Here is a 24232-nt window from a genome sequence, read left to right as displayed (position 1 = left end):
GCAGGAGGATTAAGGCTCTCCTGATTAGTTTAGGCTGGCAGGCTCACAAGCTCCAGGGATCTGCTTGTCTCTGCCTCCTGAGTACTACAGTTACAAGTAAGCACATGATGCCCCATGTTTTTGTTTCGCTTTTCTAAATCAGAATCTAAAAATATCAGCCTGGCTGGCCTGGAAATCACTCTGTAGATGAAAGTGGCCTCAAACTAACAGAGATCATCCTGCCTCTGCTCCCCCCTCCCACAACATGCTGGGATTAAAGATGTTAACCACCTGGCATCATGCTCAGTTTTTAACTTGTATCCTAAGGGTTGAATTCAGGTCAACCAGTGTTTATGTGGCAAGTACTTTACCAACTGAGCCATGATCCCAGGCCCGAGAAGGAATTTTGTGTTTTGTTTTTGATTCACAATGGAAGGGGTATTTATCCCTCTCAACAGGAAAAGCAAGGTAGCAGCTCCATTGTGGCCAGAGCGTGTGGAAGCCATTTACCTCTCAACAGAACAGGAAGTAGATTGAATAGAAAACAGCACCTAAAGATATTAAGGCCCACCCACCCTCAGTGACCCAGTCCCTCCAGCTCTGCCTGACCCACTGAAGGTCCCTAAGAACAGCACCTGTAGCTGGGGCACACACTTGGTGTCGGGGAGCATTTTACACCCAAACTGTGAGAGCTGTATTTTACCAACCCGACAGTCACCTATGGGACTGACCCTGGCTACTCTAAGTGACCTAGGCTGATTTGTTCGCCGGTTTTTACTTCAAAGTGTGTCTTCCCTTTATATGAGAAGTTTTCTGTTATGTTAATAACCTTTAAAAAATAGACTTCTAGACTATTGATGTCCGTTCCTTAACAATCTTGCAGGTAAATTGAGAATGTTTAGAAATGAGGTAGCAAACTAGGCAAGAGGAAGAAGAGGGAAATGAAAAAGAGAGGCGGCTACATGGTATATTATTTTTATTGAATACATATAGTCATTCATATCATTACATATTATATATATATTTTCCCGCAGTAGTATCCTTCTGTTAAAGCAATAGAGATGTAAGTGCTCGATTAAGTATTTCAGTTAAAGAACCAGTATGAAAAATTGACTTTAACTAAGTGAGTGCATGATAAGTTAATTCCAGGGATAACACTAGACTACTGACCCTATTTGGCTTTCTAGAAACTTTTCCTGATGAGATTGTTCTTTTATTAATGAATGAAATATAAAATATGTCTTAATGTTAATTGCTAACATAGAAACAACAATGAAATGTATAAAACAAGAGCAGTCTGATTATTAAAATATTGTTGTGTAGTCTATTAAAATCACCTAATTGAGATTACAAATATATGCATATAATATATATATATATTTTACCTAAAGGATATAAAGTAATAAACTTTCAGTATTTCTAGGTTTCAATTTGTGCTCATACTATTAGCAAAGACATTCAAACTAATGTTATAATGTTTTATATGAAATGCTTAAAACTTCGAGGCATAATACAATATTGTTACAGCAAATTATATTATGGGACACTGGGATTAGTCGCTTCTGTGCAATGGGAAATTGTTTCTATAAAGTTTACGGGACCAAGTGTAGAAAAGAACTGCACCTTGTCAATTTCCTCCCTTCCAGAGTCTCACACCAACACTCCATGGACAGGATGTTGGAGATCAGCTCCAGGGAGACTTTGGTCCCAGAGGTCACCAGGCCAGCAAGTCCACCCCAGAGGAATGTAAGAAACAAAAGCCCACACTTACCCTGTGTTTGCTAGGGTCATCTCAACTATACTCAAGGCAAGTTGTTCCGTAAGATTCTATGTTAATAAAATAGAACGGGAGCCTGTAAACATAGCTGCCTGTTGTCACGCTATAGATAGTAACTAAAAGGGTTGTCTGGATAGCACATCCAGGGTTATTTGAGCTCCTCTGGCGTTGCTTCTGATGGGGGAGCTTCTGCATCTGCAATGCAAAAGTCAGTAAGATAAAGCTGTATTTTTTAATAAAATTAAATTTTTAATTTCCTAATTGAAATGCATATAACACACCCATTTCTGCTCCTATTTTTAAGGATTAACCCAAAAGTCTATAAAAATTGAGTATACATCATGCTACCTTGCAGCATGGTGGGAAACACAGAACTGCTGCTTTGGTCCTGGAGTATCGCACTTTCACATCCCCGAGTCCTACCTACCTATGATGTGGACCTTCTACTGCCAACACACGGGACAGAAATAAGCAGTGTGGCTGGAGAGAGCTGTCTGTGTGGCATCTGTCTGTCTGCTCCCAAGTCTCGTGCCCCCTCGTTAACTGGGCACCCATGCTATAGTCTATAATTGGACCTCAGACCTGTGCCTAACAGCCAGCTTTATTTGTGCCAGGATATCAAGAATGTCTGCAAGAGAGCGTGCTAAAATAGCAACCAACCTTGTGTCTGGTGGAGGAAAACAAACTCTAATCAGAGCATTGTATAAATTTGTTTCCACAAAGTTACAGCAACTCTGTGGGGAGGGTTTTCAGTTAGGGAGAAAGAAGGCACTGTCTGCTTTAATTGTTGTTGTTTATAAAATGTACGCTGTGCCAGACGGAGGAGCAATTGCCGATCAGTAGTGAAAAGGAGCCAGGATTTCAGTGGTGACTCTGCCTCCCAACAGCAAACCAGACAAGCAGGTAGGTCCCCAGTCCCTTTCACCACGCATGCACGCACACAGGCTTTGCTATTTATGGAGGGTTCCACTGATTTCAATGGTGAACTGTTTTTCAATAACTAAGCAGGACCTGCTGCCAGTGGAAATGTGGACTACACCATAACACCTGGGTTAGATAACACTTGCAACGACCTATTTCCAGAAAGCTCATTAGCTTCCAACAGTGTCAAGCACTTGCTGCCCCTCGATTAGATTTTATATGTGTGCAGGTAGATTTATGCTGATGGTGAGGCAACTTCTATTGACTTGAGGGTAAAATGCAGAATCCCAAAATGGCTTCTGCAGGTGGACCTGTGTGCACACTACGTGCACTCGTTTAAGTTGGGTCCTAAAAAGAGAATGCCGTAAAACCAAAGGAGGAAAAAGAAAAGACATAATTTCAGACAGGAATAAATAAAGACAAGTGATATGAGGAAAAAGATGAAGAAATGGAGATTTTTTAAAAAAAGGTAATAAGATGATAAATCTGCAGGTAAAGTGGAGAGTAAGTAGAACATGCAAATTGGGAAGCGAAGGCACGACACAGAGGACAGGAAGGATAGTGGGAGAGAGCCAAGGTGACAAAGTGGGTCGCCTAGATAGAAGTCCTACTGAGACCGAATCCTGAACAAAGTGTGCTCAGACCTAAACCAAGTAAGACGACTGAAGCCCTCTATGCTAAAAAGGCTGTGATAGAAAGACCTGGAATCTGACAGAGTCATTGCTGGAATCTATCAAACATTCAAGGGGTAAATAATACCAGTGGCTTTCAAGCTTCTCCAAAAGTTAGAGAGACACACACTTTCATTTTGATTGTATAAACCCAACACCACTTTCCTGCCAAAACCAGACAAGGATGTTACAAGAAAAGAAAATTACAGGCCATTATCCTTGGTAAACACAGATGGAGAAATCTTTATCAAAACGCTAACAAACAAAAAGTAACCATCAATTAAAGGGATTATGTATCATTATTAAGTTGGATTTATCCTTGGTGTGCATAGGCAATTTAAAACACACACACACACACACACACACACACACACACGCGCGCACACACACACTCGATAATGTTATCCTTAACTTTAACAGAACCGATGACAGAAACCAAATGATTGCCTCAATGGATATGGTGCAAACATTTCAAAAGTTTAACATCACATCTTTGTGGTTTTGACGAGTAAACCAGCTTTCAACACACGAGGTATCATACACTAGGCAGTATGGTATCATGCTACCACGAGATATTTACTGATGCCATGCTATAGACTCCTATTAAAATTCCAATAACATTCTCCACAGGAATAGAAAAGCAATCTATAACTCATATAGGATTATGAAGTACTAAATTACCAAAGCAATCCCGAGGCACACAGTAAACCTGGAGGCACTGGCATGATCTTACTCCAAAGCACATCACAAAGCCAGAGAGATCAAAGGAGCCCGGAACAGGCCTGTTGTGTCAGGCTGGGCCTGCTCTAAGTGACTCCACACTGTAGAAAACAGTGGCTTTCCATGGTGTGCCTTGCCCTGAAGGACTCAGCTTTAAATCAGCATCTGATTACTTTTGGAGGGAGTACACAGGGGCAGAGTGACTCTGCATCCCGTCACACAGAAACACCTGCATCTGTCTGGCGCCACCCACAGAGGCACAGGACCAGAAATGAGTTGCTGCTAACAATCAAGGGGAAGTTGCCCGATAAAGTCATCTGTTTAGATTGAGACCTTATAAACATTCAGGCATATTAAAATCCTATCGAGAAAGCCAAGCCCGAGGATTTACTGTACACATCAGGCTGAGGAGAAGGTACGTACGACATTCTCACTTAGACCTCCGAAAGGAGGCGTCTAACATCGTGACGGCTACTGCTGGCTCCAGCTTGTCACCTGACCACTCAGTGTGTGCATCAAAGGATCGACAGGTAGAAATCTGACTATTGCTGGGGCTTCAGCAGTCTCTTCCCCCATCAAAGAGGTGACCTACCTGAATCGTCATTCACCCAGCCAGCCACTCCTCTAGACCTGCTGTCCATTCACCTACCACGTGTCCACCTGGACCGGTCCTGACCTTTACCTCTGTATGTCACAGGCCTGCATGTCACTTTGGCAGCTTCACTAGTCCTTGAGGCCGGACTGAGCTCTGACCCCATGGCTCCCCAAGGCCTGACTCTGCAGCATGGTTTCCAGCAGACCTGTAGTGCGGTTCGAGACCTGATTCCTGCGGAGATCCCTTTGCATCTCTGTCAGCTCTTGGCTAGTTTCCTGTTGCCTCTTAGGAGCTCTGTCAACTCTGCTGTGGCCTCTTATAGTCTCTGTAGCCACTCCATGGCCCGCTATGTGCATATCTGCAGACACAATTGCTGTGTGATGTGCGTTGTGTGATTGGAAAGTGAAGACTGGAATGAAAGAACTTGGGTTTGCTGCAGGCAGCTAGCAAAGGACTGAGGAGTATGTGGCAACTCACTGCCAACAAACCCAATTGTTACTTGTGCACGTGAATGTTACCACAACCATGGTATCCAATTAATTCTGACATGGTAGAGAGACACAGCCATCTATGCTTACAACATATCTGCTTATTACACGACATAAAATCACGCTCACAGAACAAGACAGGTTACAGCCCCTACATAAACCTATATTTGCTTTTCAATAAAGGCTAGAGAATATATAGGAGGAAGAAACAGATTCTTCACTAAATGCTACTGGAAAACAAACACCTATAAACAAAATATAAAAAGCATTTTCATCCCACACAGCATACCCAGGTATGGATTGAAGGCTTAACAAAAGACCTGTCATTACAAAGCTACTGGAAAAACTACAGGGGAATCTCCCAGGGTTGCTTTGATTTTCTTCAATTCTTAAAAAAGATATGTTTTATTTATTATTATTAATTTCATGTATGTGTATCTGTGCGTGCCTGGTTCCCGAGTTTATGTGCAGCTCAGGAGTGCAGGCGCCTGGGAAAGCCTGTGGAATTCCTTCGAACTGGAGTTACAGCTAGCCACCTGTTAGCTGTCTGGTGTGGGTGCTGGAACTGAACTTGGCTCTTTGGTCCTAGCAGTAAGCAGTTCTAGTAGTAAGTCAGCAGTTCTCAGCCTGTGTGTCGTCTCCCTACATATCAGATATTTACATTACAATTCATAATCGTAGCAAAGTTACACTTATGGAGTAGCAATGAAATAATTTTATCATTGGTGATCACCATGGCAGGAGGAACTATATTAAGGGGCCACAGCATTAAGAAGGTTGAAAATCACATCCCTCCAGCTCTGGATGTGTGTGTATGTGTCACCAAAACACGGCACAAGCAAAATAGTCAGATGAGATAGAATCAAGCTAGCAAGCTTATACTCAGCAAAAGAAGAAATCAACAAAATAGAAGTATAAACCACAGAACAGGAGAAAAGATATTTTGAAACAGCTGTTCTGGTGAGGGGTTAGTATCCAAAACATCTGAGGGCCTCAAGAAACTATGCAAGAAAGGAAATAGCTGGTTTTAAAAAATGGGCAAAGGAGCTGGCCTCGAAGCCAGCCCTTAAAGTGTGAAACAGGAGGATTGTCACAAGTTTGAGACAGCTTTGGAAACATAGGCAGTTCCGGGCCACTTTAAGTGACATAAGACCCTGTCTCAAAATAAAACAAAATGTGACCAACACATACAGACAGGGAGAAACAAAACACTCACCTGGAGTTTTCTCAGAGCCTTCAGGGGTCTCTGAATTTTGAGGCGTCTCTGTATCTTGGCTACTTTTACTTTTAGAGTCCTCTGTGGACTGGGTGGACACGGATGCCTCGGATGTCTTTGGAGTCCTCCTGTCAGAATCAGCCTTCTGCTGCTGTAACCACTCGTCCTTGTAGCCATTGCTGATAAGTTTGGAAAAGTTTGTGGGTGAACCAGTTTTTGGACCCGGCCTTAAAGAGAGACGTGTAAATGTGAAACCTGAGCTCGAAGATTGATTTTAAAAGGAAAAACAGAAGCAGCAGTCAGGAACTTATGAGAGAACACTGGTGCTTAACGCTGCCCCCCCACTTCCCCTTCCCCCTCTCTCAGTCTCTCTGCAAATCTCCTGTCAGTCTCTTTCCCCATTTAAAACATAAAAATGGGGGTTGGGGATTTAGCTCAGTGGTAGAGCGCTTGCTTGCCTAGGAAGCGCAAGGCCCTGGGTTCAGTCCCCAGCTCCGAAAAAAAGAACCAAAAAAAAAAAAAAAAACATAAAAATGGTCTCTGCACATCACTGATGCACAAGTGATACCATGCTTAGCCAAACTTTTTTTTTTACTTACTAGCCCAAGAACACTGTTTTTACACATGGAAAACACCACCTTGCCCATACTAACAGTGCATGACTTAGGACAGAGGCTCCTGTTTCAATGACTTCTTCCTCATTCTCCACTGTAAGAGTCTCCTGTCTCCTGTCATCTGTCACCTGCTTCAGCTCACAGATCACACCATGGTTGACACCAGAAAGTGGCAGGGCAGCAGTGAGAGCCTCCAGTCGGGCGGGTGCCAAGCACACCCTCATCCCCTCCCAAGCCACAGGTTTCGGACTTATGAATCATCTCAGTGAGGATTTTCCCGATGGCTCCCTCCCCATCTGTCACAATGTCGTTAATGTGATTGTTTTCCACAGCCGGATGGGAAGCTGTTTGAAGACTCGGCCAGCAATTAATGACATTCTCCCAAACTAGACTTTGGCAAACAAGGCAATGCAGTAGCCTCCAGAATTTCTTTCTTCAGCTGAAAGACCAACAGGCATCAGCCTGTCTAGGGAAACCCCAGTTGAATGCAGATCCACTAAATGGAGACCCAGGTGCTCAGGCTCTATGACAGTAAGTTTTGGGACTGAGTATGTGAGCAGGAACAGGTAGCCACAAACCGCAAGCCTACGCGGCAAAACAGGATACAGGACAGCAGACATGTGATCAAAGGGGCAAAATTGATGTTAAGGAAGAAACAGAAGTGCAACCAGGTTCTCGGGCCAGGCTGGGCAGGGCTCTGTGGGCAAGGCAGGTAGGTGCCGCCATTGGCAAAGCTGGCTCTGGATAGGACGGGGCAGGTCAGTGGGTGCCACCAGTTCACAGCTGTCAGCTGGGTAAAGGACAGAAAATCAACCCAAACCTCAGACAAACAGCATTCATTCTCCTAAGTTGGACACTTACATAGGAGGCAACGACAGCCTGCTCTTATCGGAGTCTTTGTTGTTGACCGGGGTCCCCGCTTTGCTTGAGTTCTTGGAATTGATAGCTGGCAGTTTCACCTGTGCGAAGAAATGCAGATCTATGAGTTAGAGTAAAAGGAAGGTTTCCGAGAGCAGCAAATACACCATTTTTGGACTTTCAGTACCGTTGCGGGCTGTTACGATAAAGTCAAATCAAATGATCGCTAATTCCGCCAAATGGCTTAGGAAAGGGACAGTGTTGCTGTGTTTAAATAAAGATGTCACCTGCTCGGGAGGGGGACAGTCAGTGAATGTTGGGGAGACCAGATATCCTGAGGGATCTTGCTGGAGGAAGGGGTCAAGCAGCCCATAAACAATGGAAATGCCTGTACGGTGAGGCTTACTGGTGCCGTGGATTGCCCTGGTGCTGTTTGGATTTTGACGTTAACTCTGTTTCCTCAAGAGGGGCTGCCCTATGAGGAGTGGATCACATACTCAGGGGATTCCATGTGAACCTTCTCCCCATTTTAACTGGTCAATAAAGACAGCGGAAACTAACCAGTGGGCAAAGGATAAGGTGGGATTTCTGGGTCCCAGAAGGAAGAGGAGGAGAGGGAGAGGGAGAGGGAGAGGGAGAGGGAGAGGGAGAGGGAGAGGGAGAGGGAGAGGGAGAGGGAGAGGGAGAGGGAGAGGGAGAGGGAGAGGGAGAGGGAGAGGGAGAGGGAGAGGGAGAGGGAGAGGGAGAGGGAGAGGGATTTGGACCAGGCTGTGGAGTGGATAGGAAGTAGCAGACATGTAACTCTCAGGGACCGATAGTTTGTAGCCTCTGTCAAGCTGCTGTGGAGGGTAAGGAGGATGGGGCAGGATAGTCTTTGGCCAGCCACTGAGTTTTCTGGCTAGTTTTAAAATATAAAGGCTGTCTGGTGTTTTCCATCTGCAGTGACTCAGGTGGGCCGGAGAAAGGGCATTGACTGGGCAGAGGCTTGGCGAAGCTGGCCATGGGAGCTGGGTGAGACGGCCATTGCAGGTACCAGGCAATGAGCAGGGGTGCATTTTTAAATTACAGGAAACATAACAGGAGTTTTGTAACAATCACCAAGAACTGGAAACAAACAAACAAAATACCCACCAAGGAAGGAATGCATAAACAAACAGTATTTGCTCTACAAAACCTTACTCAAGGAGACAAAGGGACGGGGCTCTGACACAAGGTACCATATGGCGGAAGCGGGCTGAAGGGAAGGGTCTATGGTCACTCACTCCATATCACTGACTTGATACCCTAGAAAGGAAAAAGCTCTAAAGACTTGTCCTGGTTCAGGTTTTGTTGCTGTGATCAACACCATGACCAAAAGCAACTTCATTTCATAATTCTCAGGTCACACTCCAATCCTGAGGGACAATGGGGCAGGAACTAAAGCAGAGGCCATGGAGGAAGACTGCCTTCTGCTTTCTCCCCATGGCTTGCTGAGCCAGCATTCTTATACAGCCCAGGACCGCCCTTCCAGGGGCGTCACCACCCACCGTGGTCTGGGCTCTCCCACATCTGTCATTACTCAAGAGAATGTCCCATAACTTTGCCTACAGGCCAATCTGATGGAGGCATCTTCTTAATCGATGTCCCTTCTTTCACACACCCCTGGTTTGTATCAAGCTGACAAAAAAGGCCAAACAGGTAGCTGCAAGACGTAAAAGGGATCAGTGACGGCTAGAGATGGGAGTTACGAGGTGCTGGTGACAAAGGGGCTGAGACAGCTTAGAGGTGACAGAACTTATCTGCACCTTAGTGTCTCTGGTGTTTACATGAAGTATGCATTTGTCAAAACGTGTAGCTCAGTACTGTATAACAAGTGAACCGTGTTCTGTATAAATGGCCTCATGTGAAAGATGACATCACCCTACAGAACGCTGACACATCTGTCCTAAGGACGGGTCAGCGTCTATATCGGGCTGAGTGACAGCCAGCACAGGAACAGAATATTCAATAGGTATCCCAGCCTCTCCTAGGGCAGAGAAGGCAGGTCTCTGAGAGGCAGGGAACATGTGGCAGCAGGACAGACAGGACAAATTGGCACAGCAATGGCAAAGACAATAGCCAAGTGTTGAAATGATTTTCTCATTAAAGTCCTTATTCTGACTGTGCCCAGTGGTTTTGCAAGACTTGAGAAGAGAGAAACTCCTCAATTTTGGCAGAATAGACACTCAGGGGAGCTTTGCAGCCAGTGGTGATGAGGGGTACTCTATCCCTAGGGCAATCAGGGCCCTCCCTACTGTTTCCTCCCTACTAGAAACCCTGGTTAACAGCCAAGCCTTCCATTTAATGCTCAACGTTCAGCTGCACACAATCGGCCACGTATTATCAGGAAACGGGCCTGGTCCTTAGCAGGGTCCTTTAGGAGTGCTCATGGTAGCGACCCAAAGCCTGAGCCACAGTCAGACACTGGGGCAGCATGAAGAGCAAACACTGCAGCCAAGTGGTATTCAGTTATGAAGTCCACAGATGAGCTAAAGCCGTCCTCTTTTCCCCCAAGACTCTGAGAAACTAGGCCCAGTGTGCTCAAGACACTCTGGTCTCCTCACTGTTCAAATGACAATGGTGCCCACTCTCACAAAGAATTCACAGCTGAGGAATGCCGAATGACTGAGAAACACCTAAAGAAATGTTCAACATCTTTAGTCATAAGGGAAATGCAAATCAAAACAACCCTGAGATTTCACCTCACACCAGTGAGAATGGCTAAGATCAAAAACTCAGGTGACAGCAGATGCTGGCAAGGATGCGGAGAAAGAGGAACACTCCTCCATTGTTGGTGGGATTGCAGACTGATACAACCATTCTGGAAATCAGTCTGGAGGTTCCTCAGAAAATTGGACATTGAACTGCCTGAGGATCCAGCTATACCTCTCTTGGGCATATACCCAAAAGATGCCCCAACATATAAAAAAAACACGTGCTCCACTATGTTCATCTCAGCCTTATTTATAATAGCCAAAAGCTGGAAAGAACCCAGATGCCCTTCAATAGAGGAATGGATACAGAAAATGTGGTACATCTACACAATGGAATACTACTCAGCTATCAAAAACAATTACTTTATGAAATTCGTAGGCAAATGGTTGGAACTGGAAAATATCATCCTGAGTGAGGTAACCCAATCACAGAAAAACACACATGGTATGCATTCATTTATAAGTGGCTATTAGCCCAAATGCTTGAATTACCCTAGATGCCTAGAACAAATGAAACTCAAGACGAATGATCAAAATGTGAATGCTTCACTCCTTCTTTAAAAGGGGGAACAAGAATACCCTTGGCAGGGAAGAGAGAGGCAAAGATTAAAACAGACACAGAAGGAACACCCATTCAGAGCCTGCCTCACATGTGGCCCATACATATACAGCCACCCAATTAGACAAGATGAATTAAGCAAAGAAGTGCAGGCCGACAGGAGCTGGGTGTAGATCACTCCTGAGAGACACAGCCAGAATACAGCAAATACAGAGGCGAATGCCAGCAGCAAACCACTGAACTGAGAACGGGATCCCCGTTGAAGGAATCAGAGAAAGAACTGGAAGAGCTTGAAGGGGCTCGAGACCCCAAAAGTACAACAATGTCAAGCAACCAGAGCTTCCAGGGACTAAGCCACTACCTAAAGACTATACATGGACTGACCCTGGACTCTGACCTCATAGGTAGCAATGAATATCCTAGTAAGAGCACCAGTGGAAGGGGAAGCCCTGGGTCCTGCTAAGACTGAACCCCCAGTGAACTAGATTGTTGGGGGGAGGGCGGCAATGGGGGGAGGATGGGGAGGGGAACACCCATAAAGAAGGAGAGGGGGAGGGATTAGGGGGATGTTTGCCCGGAAACCGGGAAAGGGAATAACACTCGAAATGTATATAAGAAATTCTCAAGTTAATTAAAAAAAAAAAACCCTCACTGCCATCTCCTCAGTCATAAATCCTCATGTCTGGCTAAAATTCATTTCCGGCCTGGGTACTAGCAGCAATGTAGAGCCTCCGGAGGTGTGGTGGACTTGACTATGTTTTCATGGGCCCTGCAAATACAGGCAGACAGATCCCAACCCTCTGGCCATCCTGGCTGCTTTCTGGGATTCCCAGTTGCTCAGATAGGTCAAGTCTTCTGATGAGGCTTCCTTCCCCTTTCAGGTCAGTTAAGACTTCACAGACTAAGTACCACTGCGCACCTCTGTGCAGAAGAAAGTATTTCCTCTTTCCTTCCTTCATTATCATCAAGGAGCACTGTGGGTAATCTGGACTTAAATAAGGTAAAAATATCCAGAAGCGGGATATTGAGCACATATGAACGCATCTCTGCTCTACATGCTAAATATGAAGTGTTAGGTATTTTTCCCCAAGATGGCCATTAACTGGTTGGACACCTGATAATAAAAAGCAATCTTGGGGGCTGGAGAGATGGCTCAGTGGTTAAGAGCACCGACTGCTCTTCCTGAGGTCCTGAGTTCAAATCCCAGCAACCACATGGTGGCTCACAACCATCTGTAATGAGATCTGATGCCCTCTTCTGGTGTGTCTGAAGGCAGCTACAGTGTACTCATACAATAAAATAAAATCTTAAAAAATAAATTTATTTAAAAAAAAAAAGAAAAAAAGCAATCTTACATATACAGCCACATACACAGGAAGAAAATAAAAGAAAACATGGCAGCTTGCCTCATAGTAGTCCCAAACTTAGAACAGGGCCCAGAGCCCAGAGCCCAGAGCCCAGAGCCCAGAGCCCAGAGCCCAGAGCACAGAGCCCAGAGCCCAGAGCACAGAGCACAGAGCACAGAGCCCAGAGCTTGGAGCATAGAGCTCAGAGGTCAGAGCACAGAGCAGGGAGCCAAGGCTGCAGGCCTTCCTGAGACAGCAGCAGCCGCACCCCCTCAATCATGGAGTCACAAAAGCAGAGCAGATGTGGATGGTGGACGCCCACTGGCCATCCCGGTTACCTTTCTCTTCACATTTTCAAGCTCCTCAGCCTCTCTTTGCCAAATTGTTTTCCTGTCAAAGTCAAAGGGGCCTTGTCTGGACTCATAGCTGCCATTGGCCTGGTCGGGGTTGAACTCTTCATACACCATGTATTCTGGAATGGAGACCGCAGGGACTCTGCAAGGATGGACAGGACAAGTTAAAGCCGGGCACCTGGCACCGTGTCACTCTCTCTCCTCTTCGCTTTATTCTTCTCAGCTCCCTCCCTCTGTCCTCTCCCTCCTTTTTCGTTTTCTCCCTCTCTTCTCCCCTGCCTCCCCCTCCCCCTCCCCTGTCTATTCTCAGGCCTCTCGATTCAGCTTCCTCTGTCTCTTTGAAGACCGAGGTAGCCCAGTCCCTTCTCCTCCTGAGTAAACACATTAGACACTCTTCAAGCTCGGGATCCCCAGAACAACAGAAGAAATCATAGGGTGATCATGCTAACGTATGAACTCATAAAACAGATAAAGCATAATTACTTCTTGTAGCCTAGCACTTACCACTTTGTGACCTTTAAAGAGATAAGTACCCACCAAATGTTTACCATTGACCATGGTCGAAGTTGATAACATCTGGCTGCTGTAAGATGGCCAGTGTTAATGTGGGTACAAGCATGTGACTGGCCTTCCCACAATGCATAGGGAAGTGTCAGCTGCAAGGTCTCCTGTCCTTTCTTGCCTGCTCGATCTCTCTCTCTCTCTCTCTCTCTCTCTCTCTCTCTCTCTCTTTTCCTGATTCCCTTTCTTTTCTGAACTTAGCAGAAACTTTAAAAAAAAACAAAACAAAACAAACAAACGAAAACAGGGTCTCACTATGTAGCCCCGACTGGCCCAGAACTCAGGCTAGCTTTGAACTCAGCCTTAACCTCTCAAAGCTTCTCCTGCCTCTGCCTCTCTCGTGCTGGGATCAAAGCTGTGTACTATAAGTCTGGACTGTGAACTATTCATTGTAAAAACATGGTAGTGGTTTAATATCTACTCTCTGTGTATGCAAAAGCATTATGTGTTCTTTTTATTTTATGCGTTAAAAACAAAAAAAATAAGCCAACCTAAGTGGTGGCTACCTGTTATCCCAGCAGCACTTGGGAGACAGAGGCAAAGATCATGAGCTTGAGGTAGGCCTGGGCCTCACATCCTGAGGCCCCAAAACAGTGTGGAATTTGTTTACAAGAAAAAACAACAGAGCATAAAATAAAATACAAAAAAACAACCAAGACAAAAGATACCAGAATCCTGAAGGGAAAACAAGAAAAAGCCCACATTGTGCCTGGGGACAGTCAAAAGACACTGCCTCCCCGTGCTGGAAGGCGAATGTGTTGATCCAGTCTTTCAAGAAAAATAATGCAGAACAAAAGGCAAGTCTTTAAAAGGCAGAAAAGTAAATCCTAAAGTTATTTTTGATGCTTCCTCTCAAATCAAAAGAAGTATCTGGAGCGAGTTTGCGTGGCCACAGGTAGCAACTGTTAGACATTGTATCAGGATAGGGGCCATGGCTTTGCCCATCTTTTGTGACCATTTTAGAGACTGAAAGGAATGTATGCTGAAGTACCGTTCCTCTACAATGAGAAGGAAGCTTTGGGGCAGATAGCTCTGTGACAGGCAGACATGTGGCCCAGGGGACAAAGGCTAAAAGCCTAAGGCTACTGGCTAATAAGTGGCCAAAAGAGCCTCATCCTGAGGGGACATTGCTCTGCGTCTCCTTGACTCCAGTTTCCTGTCAACTTGTTACAAAATAGCACGTGCTTTCTGGTAACAGTAGATGTGTGTAACTTTCCAATTCAGAGATTTTTTTGAATTGTTTTTATTACATTTTTATTTGTGTGTGCTCAGCCACGCATGTGTCACGGTGGGCATGCGAAGGTCAAAATACTGAGGTGTCAGCGCTTGCCTTCTACAGTGTGGGGCCTTGGCAGCTAGGCTCAGCTTGTCAGACCTGTCAGGCTTGTCAGCGTGCATCTTTATCTGCTGAACCATTTTGCTGGCACTATTTATATACATAAGCATATATATTATATAGAGAGATATGTAGATAGAGACAGACAGACGGCTGTAGACATGTGATAGACAAAAACATGGGAGACTCTGAGATACTCACTCTCGCTGGAGAGACGTTGGAGGCTTACTGTGGTGAATATACCAGTCTGGCAGGGAGTAGGCGACTGGGGAGCCTTGTCTGGTTCCAGGGGCAAAGTGCTTCAACAAATCTCCAGGAGAAAGGGACACAGTTATGAGTGGTTGGTCCTTCCGCCCACAGGGCATGTGACATCACCAATGCTCCACACTGGGAGCTAATGCTATGTTCCCTAGGGTAGCCTGTACACGGGCCGAGAGCTAAGTGTTCTGCTTGGCACTCGGACGGGGATATCTCTCGTGCACCCTGGACCTCTCATGCCCTCTCCTCTTGTGGGTGCGAATGACTCCTGGTCTGGAGCTGGCATCTGTGCCAGTTACCATTGACGCTCTCTTAAGGGCTCACGTCTCCACTTCTGAGGTCTCCAGGGGCTGTGCACCATGTTCCTCAGCCTCCAGCTACCTCTGGGCTCCTCTCCACCCTACAGCAGTCTGATCATCTTGGTCCACCACTGTGGGTCTGCCCCACTGCACTCCCCTACACACTGCTGTTTCCTAGAGAACTTGCCCCCTTCCCCCCAGGTTCCCAGATCAGAAGCCCCAGGTGGATGTATCAGGGCCTTTAGAGCTATACAGACAGGTACCCAGCCCGGGCTCCTTCCCAATTGGCTCCTCACTCCCTGATGCCTTTCTTCCTCTCATCCCTCCTCTTCCTCCTGCCTACCAGTATCTAAGAGTAGTGCTGGTAAGAACTAGTTTTGCCAGGTCATTCTGACCGCAAAATAGCCCATCAGCAGAAATGTAGCAGCAGAAAATGTACTGACTTAATCCTCTCTGTGAGAAATCTTTAACTTTCCTCTTGAAACTTTAAAGTCCTTCTGTTGTTAAGATTTGCAGACTTAGGGGGTAAGCTGAGAGCAAGGTGTAAGCTCCTCTCTACTCCTAGCCCAGGCTTGCCACACACGTCCACTCTTTTCTTCTCTCCCCACATCCCCCACTGGTAGCACCATTGTTGCTGGTCTCTGTTGAGCAGCCTGTCGCAGGCGCACTTTTCCCATCATTCTCTGTGCCTTAGCTGCTGCTCACAAAAGCTAGCCCTCCCAGGATGGCTGCATGGTGAAGACACTGTCACATGTCATGGGTGCCCTCCATCAGGTTTTGCTGGTCTCTTAGAACCAAGAGGAAGGAGGTGATCTAAGAAAGGGCTGCCGTGGTCTTGCCCCTCTACATCCCTGGCTGAGCCAATCAAGTAGTGTCGTCTAGGCTTGGAATGCTCAAGTACAGACTTGGCCACTATTTCACCTATGACGTTCAATGTAGGGACAGTGACAGCCAAAGGGAAGAAAGGAAAACTTTAGTCTTTCTCAGTACTAAGTACTCCAAAGCCTGGCTGAGACATCTGGGATGTGGTCCCTTGTCTCTCTGACCAGCCATTTCCATTAAACTCAGTATATCTTCCTTGTTACAAAAGCCGATTTTTTTTATCAAAGATTTACATACCTAACCTTAGTAATGAACCCACATTTCTAAATCCAAAGCACATAGATACCACAGTATTACTGAATGTGGAGAGTCCTAGAAACGGCACCCCCATTTCTGCTCACAAGACCACTCAGCGGACTGGGCTCACCAGGTCTGCCACCTTGCTTGGCCAGTTTCACATACTCCGAGTCCGTTTCTTTTATCCAGTATCTCCGAGCACGAGGCAAATTCACACTTGGGGAGTCTCTCAAGTCGCTGAGCCCTGGGATCTGGGATGCTGGTGGGGCACCCACAGGCTTCTCGGAACGCTTCACGGGTAGGTGGTAATACCAATCTAGACAGGAGGGAGGAGGCCAGCACACCGTTAGAGGGGTACAGGAAGACACCTGATCAGGAGGCCCTCTCCTGCACACCGGTCTTATCTCTGTGCTTATAACACTGTCAGGGCAGCACACGCCATGGAGCACACAAGCAAGAAAGGGATTCCCTGCCCTGGAGCATATGTGACAAATCAGGACACCACCAGAGTGACCTAGAAGACACTTTCCAGAGCCCCCGAAGTACATCAGGCACTGAAGCAAATAGAAAGAATACCACCTCTTTCCTGTCCTCCCGGTTCAGGTCTTCTCCCAAAGCCGAGGGCTTAGCCAATTCCATGGTTGTAGCATTTCTAGGAGCTATCAAAAACTCCTGTGTCTGTCTTCTTTCCTTCTTGCCCTCCTTCCTTTTTCTCCTCCCTCCATCTTGTCCTCCGTAGCACAGAAAAAACACTTAGCTGTATGTCTAGTAATGTTAGGAGACACTCACACTTCAATAAATACCAAATAATTTAAACCGTTATGGTAAGCCAGATATTGACCAGGATTTGATATCCTTCACATATTAAAATGTTAATATTTTAACTCGACACACAGTCTAACCAAACTTGTTTGTCACTTTTACAAGAGCAGAAGGAAGTAGGCCAGGGTGTGGCCCTCGCTTGCCTAACAGCTGTGCTGGAAGACAACACCTGTCTCCCACACCCTCCAGCTGCCAGACAACCCTGTGTCCCAGCTGCACACGAGCACTGTGCTGGAGGCTACAGTGGGCAGTGGGAAGCAACAGAGGCCTAGATGTATCCTGAAAGGAGTATTCACCAGGCCAGAGCAATCGTTTCACGAGAGCCTGAGAGTCTAAAGATTCTCCTTGGGAAAGACTTGGGGGGGCGGGGTGGTGGTGAATGTAGACTGTGACTTCTATCTTGAATAAAGGACTAGGGGACAGATCCCAGGAAGCAAGGACAGGAGTGTGGACAGCTGGCTCTCCTGCTCTCCTTCCTCCCCACAGTGACATAAGCCCTCAGCAGAAAGAGGGAGGAGCTGGGCATGGCCAGGAAAAATCAAGACGTTCTCTAGACTTGGAGCTGATGGCATAGAGCGGGAAGACTCTTCAGACTGACTTGGAACCATCCATAAACTCACTGAAGACAGAGCAGGAACTTCCGTCAAGGGGCAGAGGGATTAGCAGAGTCTCACACGCAAACACACCACACACCACACACACACACACACACACACACACACACACACACACACACGACATGCATACACGCATGCATACACAGAGGCAGGAGAACCTGGGCATACATACTGTAGGCACTTTAGGTAAGTCTACATTAGAAATCAGCCACATGCCAAAATACAAAGACATCCATGGAAAACTTTGGAAGCAAAGTCTCAGAAGAAGTAAATTAAAACAAAATTAATACGAAAGTTGCAATTTCTGTGGCATGGATGCTGGCTGTGTTTCATAGCCCTTGCCTGACTGGTGACATTCAGAGCCACGGTACCTAGTCTTTTGTGGTAGGGTGGTGGCAAACTTTAGTGCCTTCTTGCTTGACTCAGCCACAGTGTCCAAGTATAGTCTCACAGGATGCATATTATTATTCAAGTTGTTTTTGTGAGAGTATTTTTAATTATCACTTAAATCGGAGGTCTTAGAGTAAAGCAGATGATTCTTTGCAACAGAGTGAGAACCACTCCTCTGAGCCTTAAAAGAAAGGGAGGGAGGAATCCTGACTCCAGACGGACTTTGAACTTGATCTGCAATCTGCATTCTCCCCCTGCTCTCCAACCTGTCCTGCAGATTCTGTACCTAACGGACCTCACAATCGGGCAAGTCGATGTGTAAAAGAGCCCTCTCTGCTTTTCCAGGTAGGTGGGTAGCTGACTCTGCTCACAGAGCCTGGGCAGAAGGAGCCAAACAACAAATAAACCGTCATAAACATAGAATCAAGTCACTCTGAAGCCAAATGCTCAGATGCCCATTTCTCCTTAGAACTAGAGTTAGGATTGCTGACTAAAAGTGCAGGATATTTCACCCGCAAGCTTCTATGTCTGAAGGATATTATTCGACATTAGAATCAACATGATCCAGTTTTGAAAACTTGCACAAAGGATTTCGGAGCCACGAGAATCAGAATCCGGTAGCTGTTTTCAGGGCAGTCTCAGCTTCATGTTTCTTCTTTTACAGAAAAGCCTTTGGTTCTTGCTTTATTTTTTTCCCCCCTCTGGGCGTTGATTACTAATTAATCCACAGAGAACGGTGTATCTTCTGCCACCTCATTACTACAAGCTTTGGACAGGCACTGAACACACTGAGGCATTTGTTAATGTGCACGCAGGGACGACTCAGAAGTGGAGGGCCCTGCTCAGTAAGCACAAACCACTGGCATGTAGCACACACACATAGGCAGTTAAGGGGACGCAGAGGTATCCCTTTAGCTCTTATCACGGCAGATGGTTTGTACCTGCGTGATACTGGATGAACCGCAGACTGGCTGCTTTTCTCTCTCCAGTTTCCCTATTTGATGCTCTCATTTTCTGAATAGGGAAACAGAAGGCATAACACACACACACACACACACACACACACACACACACACACACACACACATGAGCACAGGCTTCTGTTTTTAGGCTGTACGACGTAGAGAAAAGGACACTCTTGGCAGGCATACTCATTCCAAGGGCTACTTATTTCGAACTCAGCATGCCTCGTTTTCCCAGTCTCTAAATGGGGTGATGATTTTTGCTGGGGGGTGGGTGTTAAGAAGTTAAATACACTAGTGTACATAGGCTTTGCTGAACATGGCTGTCTATCGGCATGCTTCACAGGGATGGGACTACTTCCTCCGGACACAGAAGAGTTTCAGGATAGTTACAGAGCCTGGGATAAGAACTGGACAGGCCTCCTGAACTGCATCAACCCATCCCGATTCTCAGCTGGCTGTCACCAACAGTGGCATGGGGCTCGCGTGCATGGACTATGAGGAAAGGTTACCCTCTTTCCTTCTGTGCAGGTGACATGGCTCCAACTGGTGCCTCCCAGCTGAGCTCCAGGCTCCTTTTTCTCCCTCTGTCCCCAGCCCTTCTCTGGACACAGAGGAAAAATAAAAGTGAGTGATGACAGCGTCAGGAAATGTCTTCCTTCCCTACTCGGTTCCAAAACTGATGTGCGCCGCGCAACCTATGAACCTTCTCTGGAGTCAGCTTTCCCGGATCTAGATACTGCAAGCGGGAAATGTTTGTCTTGGTTGGGGCCTAAATTAGGAGCAAAAGTTAGGATGTCGGTGATATTCCTGACGGATGCTGTCAAAAATAAGGCTTTTTCAGGCTACAGTCAGTGCCAAGACATGGGAGTTAGTAGAGTCAACTTGCTGCAAACCGAATTTCAATGGCCTCCCACCTTATGTAGCCTTGCATGCAAAGGTCCTGGCTTCAACCCCAGCAATGGAAACAGCAAAAGCAGAGGCACCTACCCTTCCAACTTTTACCACCCCACCCCTCTCATCCGTCCTCACTCACCGCAGGGAGCGTAGCGATAAGAGGTGCTCTGCACCTCCTTGCTGGTGTTCCTCATGGTCTGGTGCGGTGAGCAAGTCCGCGTCCGGAAGAGAAAGGTGCTGCTAAGCCCTGGTTCTCTGGGAGCCGCCGACCGACTGGCCCGATGGGAGCAGAGGCTGCAGGGGCAAAGTCAGCGCGCTCGTGGTTCCACCCGCCTCCAGCTGACACACCTGCAGACGCCTTACGCCCAGGAGCTGGCACGGCCACTGCGCTCACACGGCAGCACGGTGTCCACGCTGAACACCCAGGAGGAGCACATGCGCCAGAATATACAGCCAGAGCGCATTCAGTGAGTATACCACAGGGGATCTGGCAAGCAGGTAGACAGCACCCGGCACGTTAAGCGGGGTAAACAGCAAGGGCACGTGCACGCAGCGTAGACAGCAGGACTATATTAAGTGTACTATAAGTCATCACGGGCCGCAGGGTCTGGCAGGCACTGAGGTCACTGTGAGCTCCCGGTTCTCCAGATCTGGGATTTACAGCCCCTGTAGCTGAAGTTCGTAGCAAGAGAACTGGCTCCACGACCGACTCGAAACTCTCAGAGAGACGCGGAAACACAGTAGCACGCGTCGCCTGGGCAACGGCCGGACAGCCAACCAGCGTGTGTGGCGCGTGTGCCCAGAGCCAATGGGAGCAGGGTGCAGACGTCTATCAACCGCCCTCTGCCTCCACCTTGCGAGGCGGGGCGGGGTATGAGAGCAGAGCCATGCCTAAATGCTCCCACAACAGAGACCCTTCCCTGAGGTCGCTACAAGGGCGGTAGTAACTTCAACCAGACAAGAGTTAGATTTGTTTCTTCTTAAAAAAAAAAAGAAAAAAGAAAAAGAGAAAGGAAAAACAAAAACAAAAACAAAAACTGGGCAGGATGACAAAGGCTAGTAATCCCAACACCTACGATGCCCAGGAAGGAGGAAGAGTTCATCTTGGACTTCATACTGAGCTCTAGAAATTGGCTTATGAGTTGGTTAACTGCATTAAAGAAACACTGATACATACGTGAGAAATTCAGAAAGTAGACAGTTCTGCTATCTGGGTCAATACTCAAATTATCACCTAAAATGCTTTTCATGTCTTAAGAAAAAAAGATTTATGTATGTATGTATGTATGTATGTATGTATGTATTTATTTATTATATATAAGTACACTTAGCTGTCTTCAGACACACCAGAAGAGGGCATCAGATCTCATTCCAGATGGTTGTGAGCCACCATGTGGTTGCTGGGATTTGAACTCAGGACCTCTGGAAGAGCAGTCAGTGCTGTAAACCACGGAGCCATCTCTCTCTCCAGCCTGCTAAATTTTTCTTTAAAACTAAAGCCTTTTAGAAATGGTGGGTATTTGACAATTTGAAATAATGGACCTGCTTCTGTTATAAAAGTAAAGCCTTAGAAATCTAGCATAAGGCAGAAAATGTACGACTGAGTGACGAGTGTGTGTGTGTGTGTGTGTGTGTGTGTGTGTGTGTGTGCGCACGCGCGCGCACTCGTACGCGCTCCATCCAGCTCTAACATACAACGATCTCAGAGATTCAGCTTGCCCAGGCACATAGCTATCAGAGCTATGTACAGAGCAGTATGTTTTCTCCACGGTCTGTAGGTCCTTAACTTATCCACGCATGCAAGGGCTTCCTGGAAGTCACAACATCACCTGACCAGAGGGTCATGAAATCAAGAGAGTTTATTTTTAAAAATAGCTGATGACAGTAACTGGAGATTGGTGACTGAAGCGTGTCTTTCTGAGTCTCGGTTCTGATAGAAGACCGTGGCACACCACCAAGGTGAACTCATAAGCTGAGTGATGACAGACGGTGCTAGTGCCTTAAAGCCAGCTTTGACCTTTGCTCTGTTACTGAAGGGAAGGAGTTTGCAGATGCAGTATCAGTGAGACTCTAGGCACATGCAGATTAAAACAACTCAACAGTAGAGTTTGTACTGAATGACTTCTCACTGTCTTCTAAGCTTCTTCCCATGCGCCCCTGCCACAGAATGGCTTCAGGCTTCAGAAGCATGGGCGATACCTTGTCGTGAAAACTCCAGATTGTACCCATGCTATCTAATTTTGCTGATAGATAGATGTAGACATTTCCTGCTCATAGGCATTTTGAGAAAAGGGAAAAGTGTGTAAGTGCATATTCCAAAGTCCCAAAGCCTTCTGGCACTCCTTCCTGCCGGGTCTCTGCTGGGGGCTCACCCTCGCTGATGTGGCTGAGGATTTTGCAGCTCTCCAGTTCCTTAGTACTAACTAGTGCCCTCCTAGGGAGCTAAAAGGCCTAAATGCAAGCCACTTTCCCGCCCTTGGCTCCTGCTGCGGGCTCCAGCTTTCCCCTCTGATCAGGCAATGGGCAGGTACGGCTCATTTTCACAACGGGAAATGGTTTATTTCTATCACTCTCTGCTCAGCAATCATTGGACAACTTTAAAGGTCAAACTCTTTCTTTTGACATATATTTGTGTCACGTAACAGTTTTGGTTGTCAGCCGTGTCAGAAAAACATGAGCATCTTTGTCTGTAGGCATCCAGAGAAACCCACTTTCTGCAGTGCCCTGCAGGGTGTGTTGAAGTCTTTCTGCTTAGATCAAGACTGTTAACAAGGAAAGTCGGACATTATAATATTTTTCTACATTCTGAGGTAGGACCGATGAACATTTTATATATGTTTCATTAGAGAATATAGCATTCAACATATGTGTACGTTGTGAAATGATTGTCCAAACTGAACTAATTACCATGCCATAGTCTCACACTTGTCCATGTCTGTGGTGGGAGAGGAACACTTACCTTTACCGTCTTGACAGATTTCAGGGTTAGCTCTATCATGGTGCCGCATGCTGGCTCCCCGTGGTCCACATCTTAGCACCGAGATGTTTGGCAGGCTCTCCGAATTTCTTGTTGCTCTCACCCCTCAGCCACCGGTAACTACCATCTTGCTGCTTCCGTAAATATGAGGTTTTGCATTCCACATGCAAAGCCACAGAGTAGGCTCTGTGTCTGACTCATTCCACTTAGAAAATTGTCCGCCGGGTTTATTTATATTGTCACATATGGCTTGATTCCCTACTTTCTATGGCTGTCTATTTATAAGCCTCTCTCTCTCTCTCTCTCTCTCTCTCTCTCTCTCTCTCTTTCTCTCTGTTCTTTTGTAGCTACATGCTGTGATTTTTTTTCTCACCTTCTCTTATTTCTTCGTCTTCTTTTTATGTGTGGTAACTGTGAAGTACATATAAAATACCACAATTAAAATGGCCTGCTTTACAGAGATAATTTCAATAGCCCGCAGAACCACACTTTCATTTTCCCGGACGTCTTTTTTTTTAATATTAATGCTGTATTTTGTTTCTTTTTTATAACAAGGTGTGGCGGTTATGGTCTTTTTCTCTTCTACCACGTGTACTCCAGTTACATTGACTGTCTGCCACCCTTCTAGTGTTACCACCTAGGAAGTTTGATTGCAAGTGAGTTTTCTGCTTGCATGCTGGTACTTAACTCAGTGTAATTCAAACGTGAATAGTCACCTGTGTTTCTCCTAAGGTCATTCTTCCACGTCACCACCAGTGCCGACGACCCCCCTCTGCACTGTTTCTGACAACCTATTTATCTCACTTATTTCCTTTCTAATCTTTAAATTTCATGCATGCATTCGTATTCTACCTACATGTCTGTACCATATACATGCCGAGAGCCCACAGAAGCTAGAACAGTGATTCTCAACCTTCACAACGCTGCGGCCATTTAATACAGTTCCTCGTGTGGTAGTGACCCCGCCCAAACCACAAAATTATTTTTGTTGCTACTTCATAACTGTAACATTGCTATGGCAATGAATCGTAAGGTGAATATCTGATATGCAGGATAGCCGATATCACATATCCAAGGGGTTGAGACCCACAGGTTGAGAATTAATGGGCTAGAAGGAGATGTTGGGTTCCCTGGAGTTGGGATTACAGCACCTAGCCAACATATG

The 24232-nt window shown here is 46.2% G+C and overlaps 2 protein-coding genes across 7 annotated transcripts in view; one reads left to right on the top strand and one right to left on the bottom strand.

Annotated features, from left to right (window-relative positions):
* Positions 1-938: 938 nt before the first annotated feature.
* On the bottom strand, positions 939-20751 carry C14h7orf57 (similar to human chromosome 7 open reading frame 57). Of its 3 annotated transcripts, none has more exons than XM_039092456.2 (7): positions 20230-20362; positions 16533-16718; positions 14928-15036; positions 12815-12971; positions 7843-7940; positions 6368-6546; positions 939-1951 (listed from the first exon to the last, which is right to left on the bottom strand). In XM_039092456.2, the coding sequence occupies exons 1-7, from the start codon at positions 20282-20284 to the stop codon at positions 1905-1907; spliced, it is 831 nt and encodes a 276-aa protein (XP_038948384.1). In that variant the 5' UTR covers positions 20285-20362; the 3' UTR covers positions 939-1904. The 3 variants fall into 3 exon arrangements, with proteins under 3 accessions (XP_038948384.1, XP_063129702.1, NP_001129387.1); XM_063273632.1 differs by lacking the exon at positions 20230-20362 and adding an exon at positions 16982-17516 and having other exon boundaries at positions 6368-6594; NM_001135915.1 differs by having other exon boundaries at positions 1795-1951; positions 6368-6594; positions 20230-20751.
* The window catches only part of Sun3 (Sad1 and UNC84 domain containing 3), a 38809-nt gene continuing 34859 nt past the window's right edge, over positions 20283-24232 (top strand). For 3 of the 4 annotated variants that reach the window (XR_005493415.2, XM_006251471.5, XM_063273788.1), the window contains exon 1: positions 20283-20557. Coding sequence is in view for 2 of the 4 variants with exons in the window: in XM_006251471.5 (XP_006251533.1) it covers positions 20283-20557 (275 nt within the window). In the remaining 2 variants the exon portion in view is untranslated. The remainder of the gene's footprint in view (positions 20558-24232) is intronic. The other variant, XM_017599513.2, reaches the window with a different exon arrangement.

Source organism: Rattus norvegicus, chromosome 14 (genome assembly GCF_036323735.1).
Source record: "Rattus norvegicus strain BN/NHsdMcwi chromosome 14, GRCr8, whole genome shotgun sequence".
Lineage (NCBI taxonomy): Eukaryota > Metazoa > Chordata > Mammalia > Rodentia > Muridae > Rattus > Rattus norvegicus.
This window is presented reverse-complemented; position numbering and strand designations above follow the sequence as displayed.

What these genes read in the sequence shown, in the direction of transcription:
- C14h7orf57 (NM_001135915.1), bottom strand. Translation starts at nt 20,284, where the DNA reads ATGAGGAACACCAGCAAGGAGGTGCAGAGCACCTCTTATCGCTACGCT. An exon ending in TTGAAAATGTGAAGAGAAAG is followed by an intron (nt 7,941 to 12,814) that starts GTAACCGGGATG and finishes TTCTTCGCACAG; the next exon opens with GTGAAACTGCCAGCTATCAA. An exon ending in AGGCTCTGAGAAAACTCCAG is followed by an intron (nt 1,952 to 6,367) that starts GTGAGTGTTTTG and finishes TTTGCATTGCAG; the next exon opens with ATGCAGAAGCTCCCCCATCA.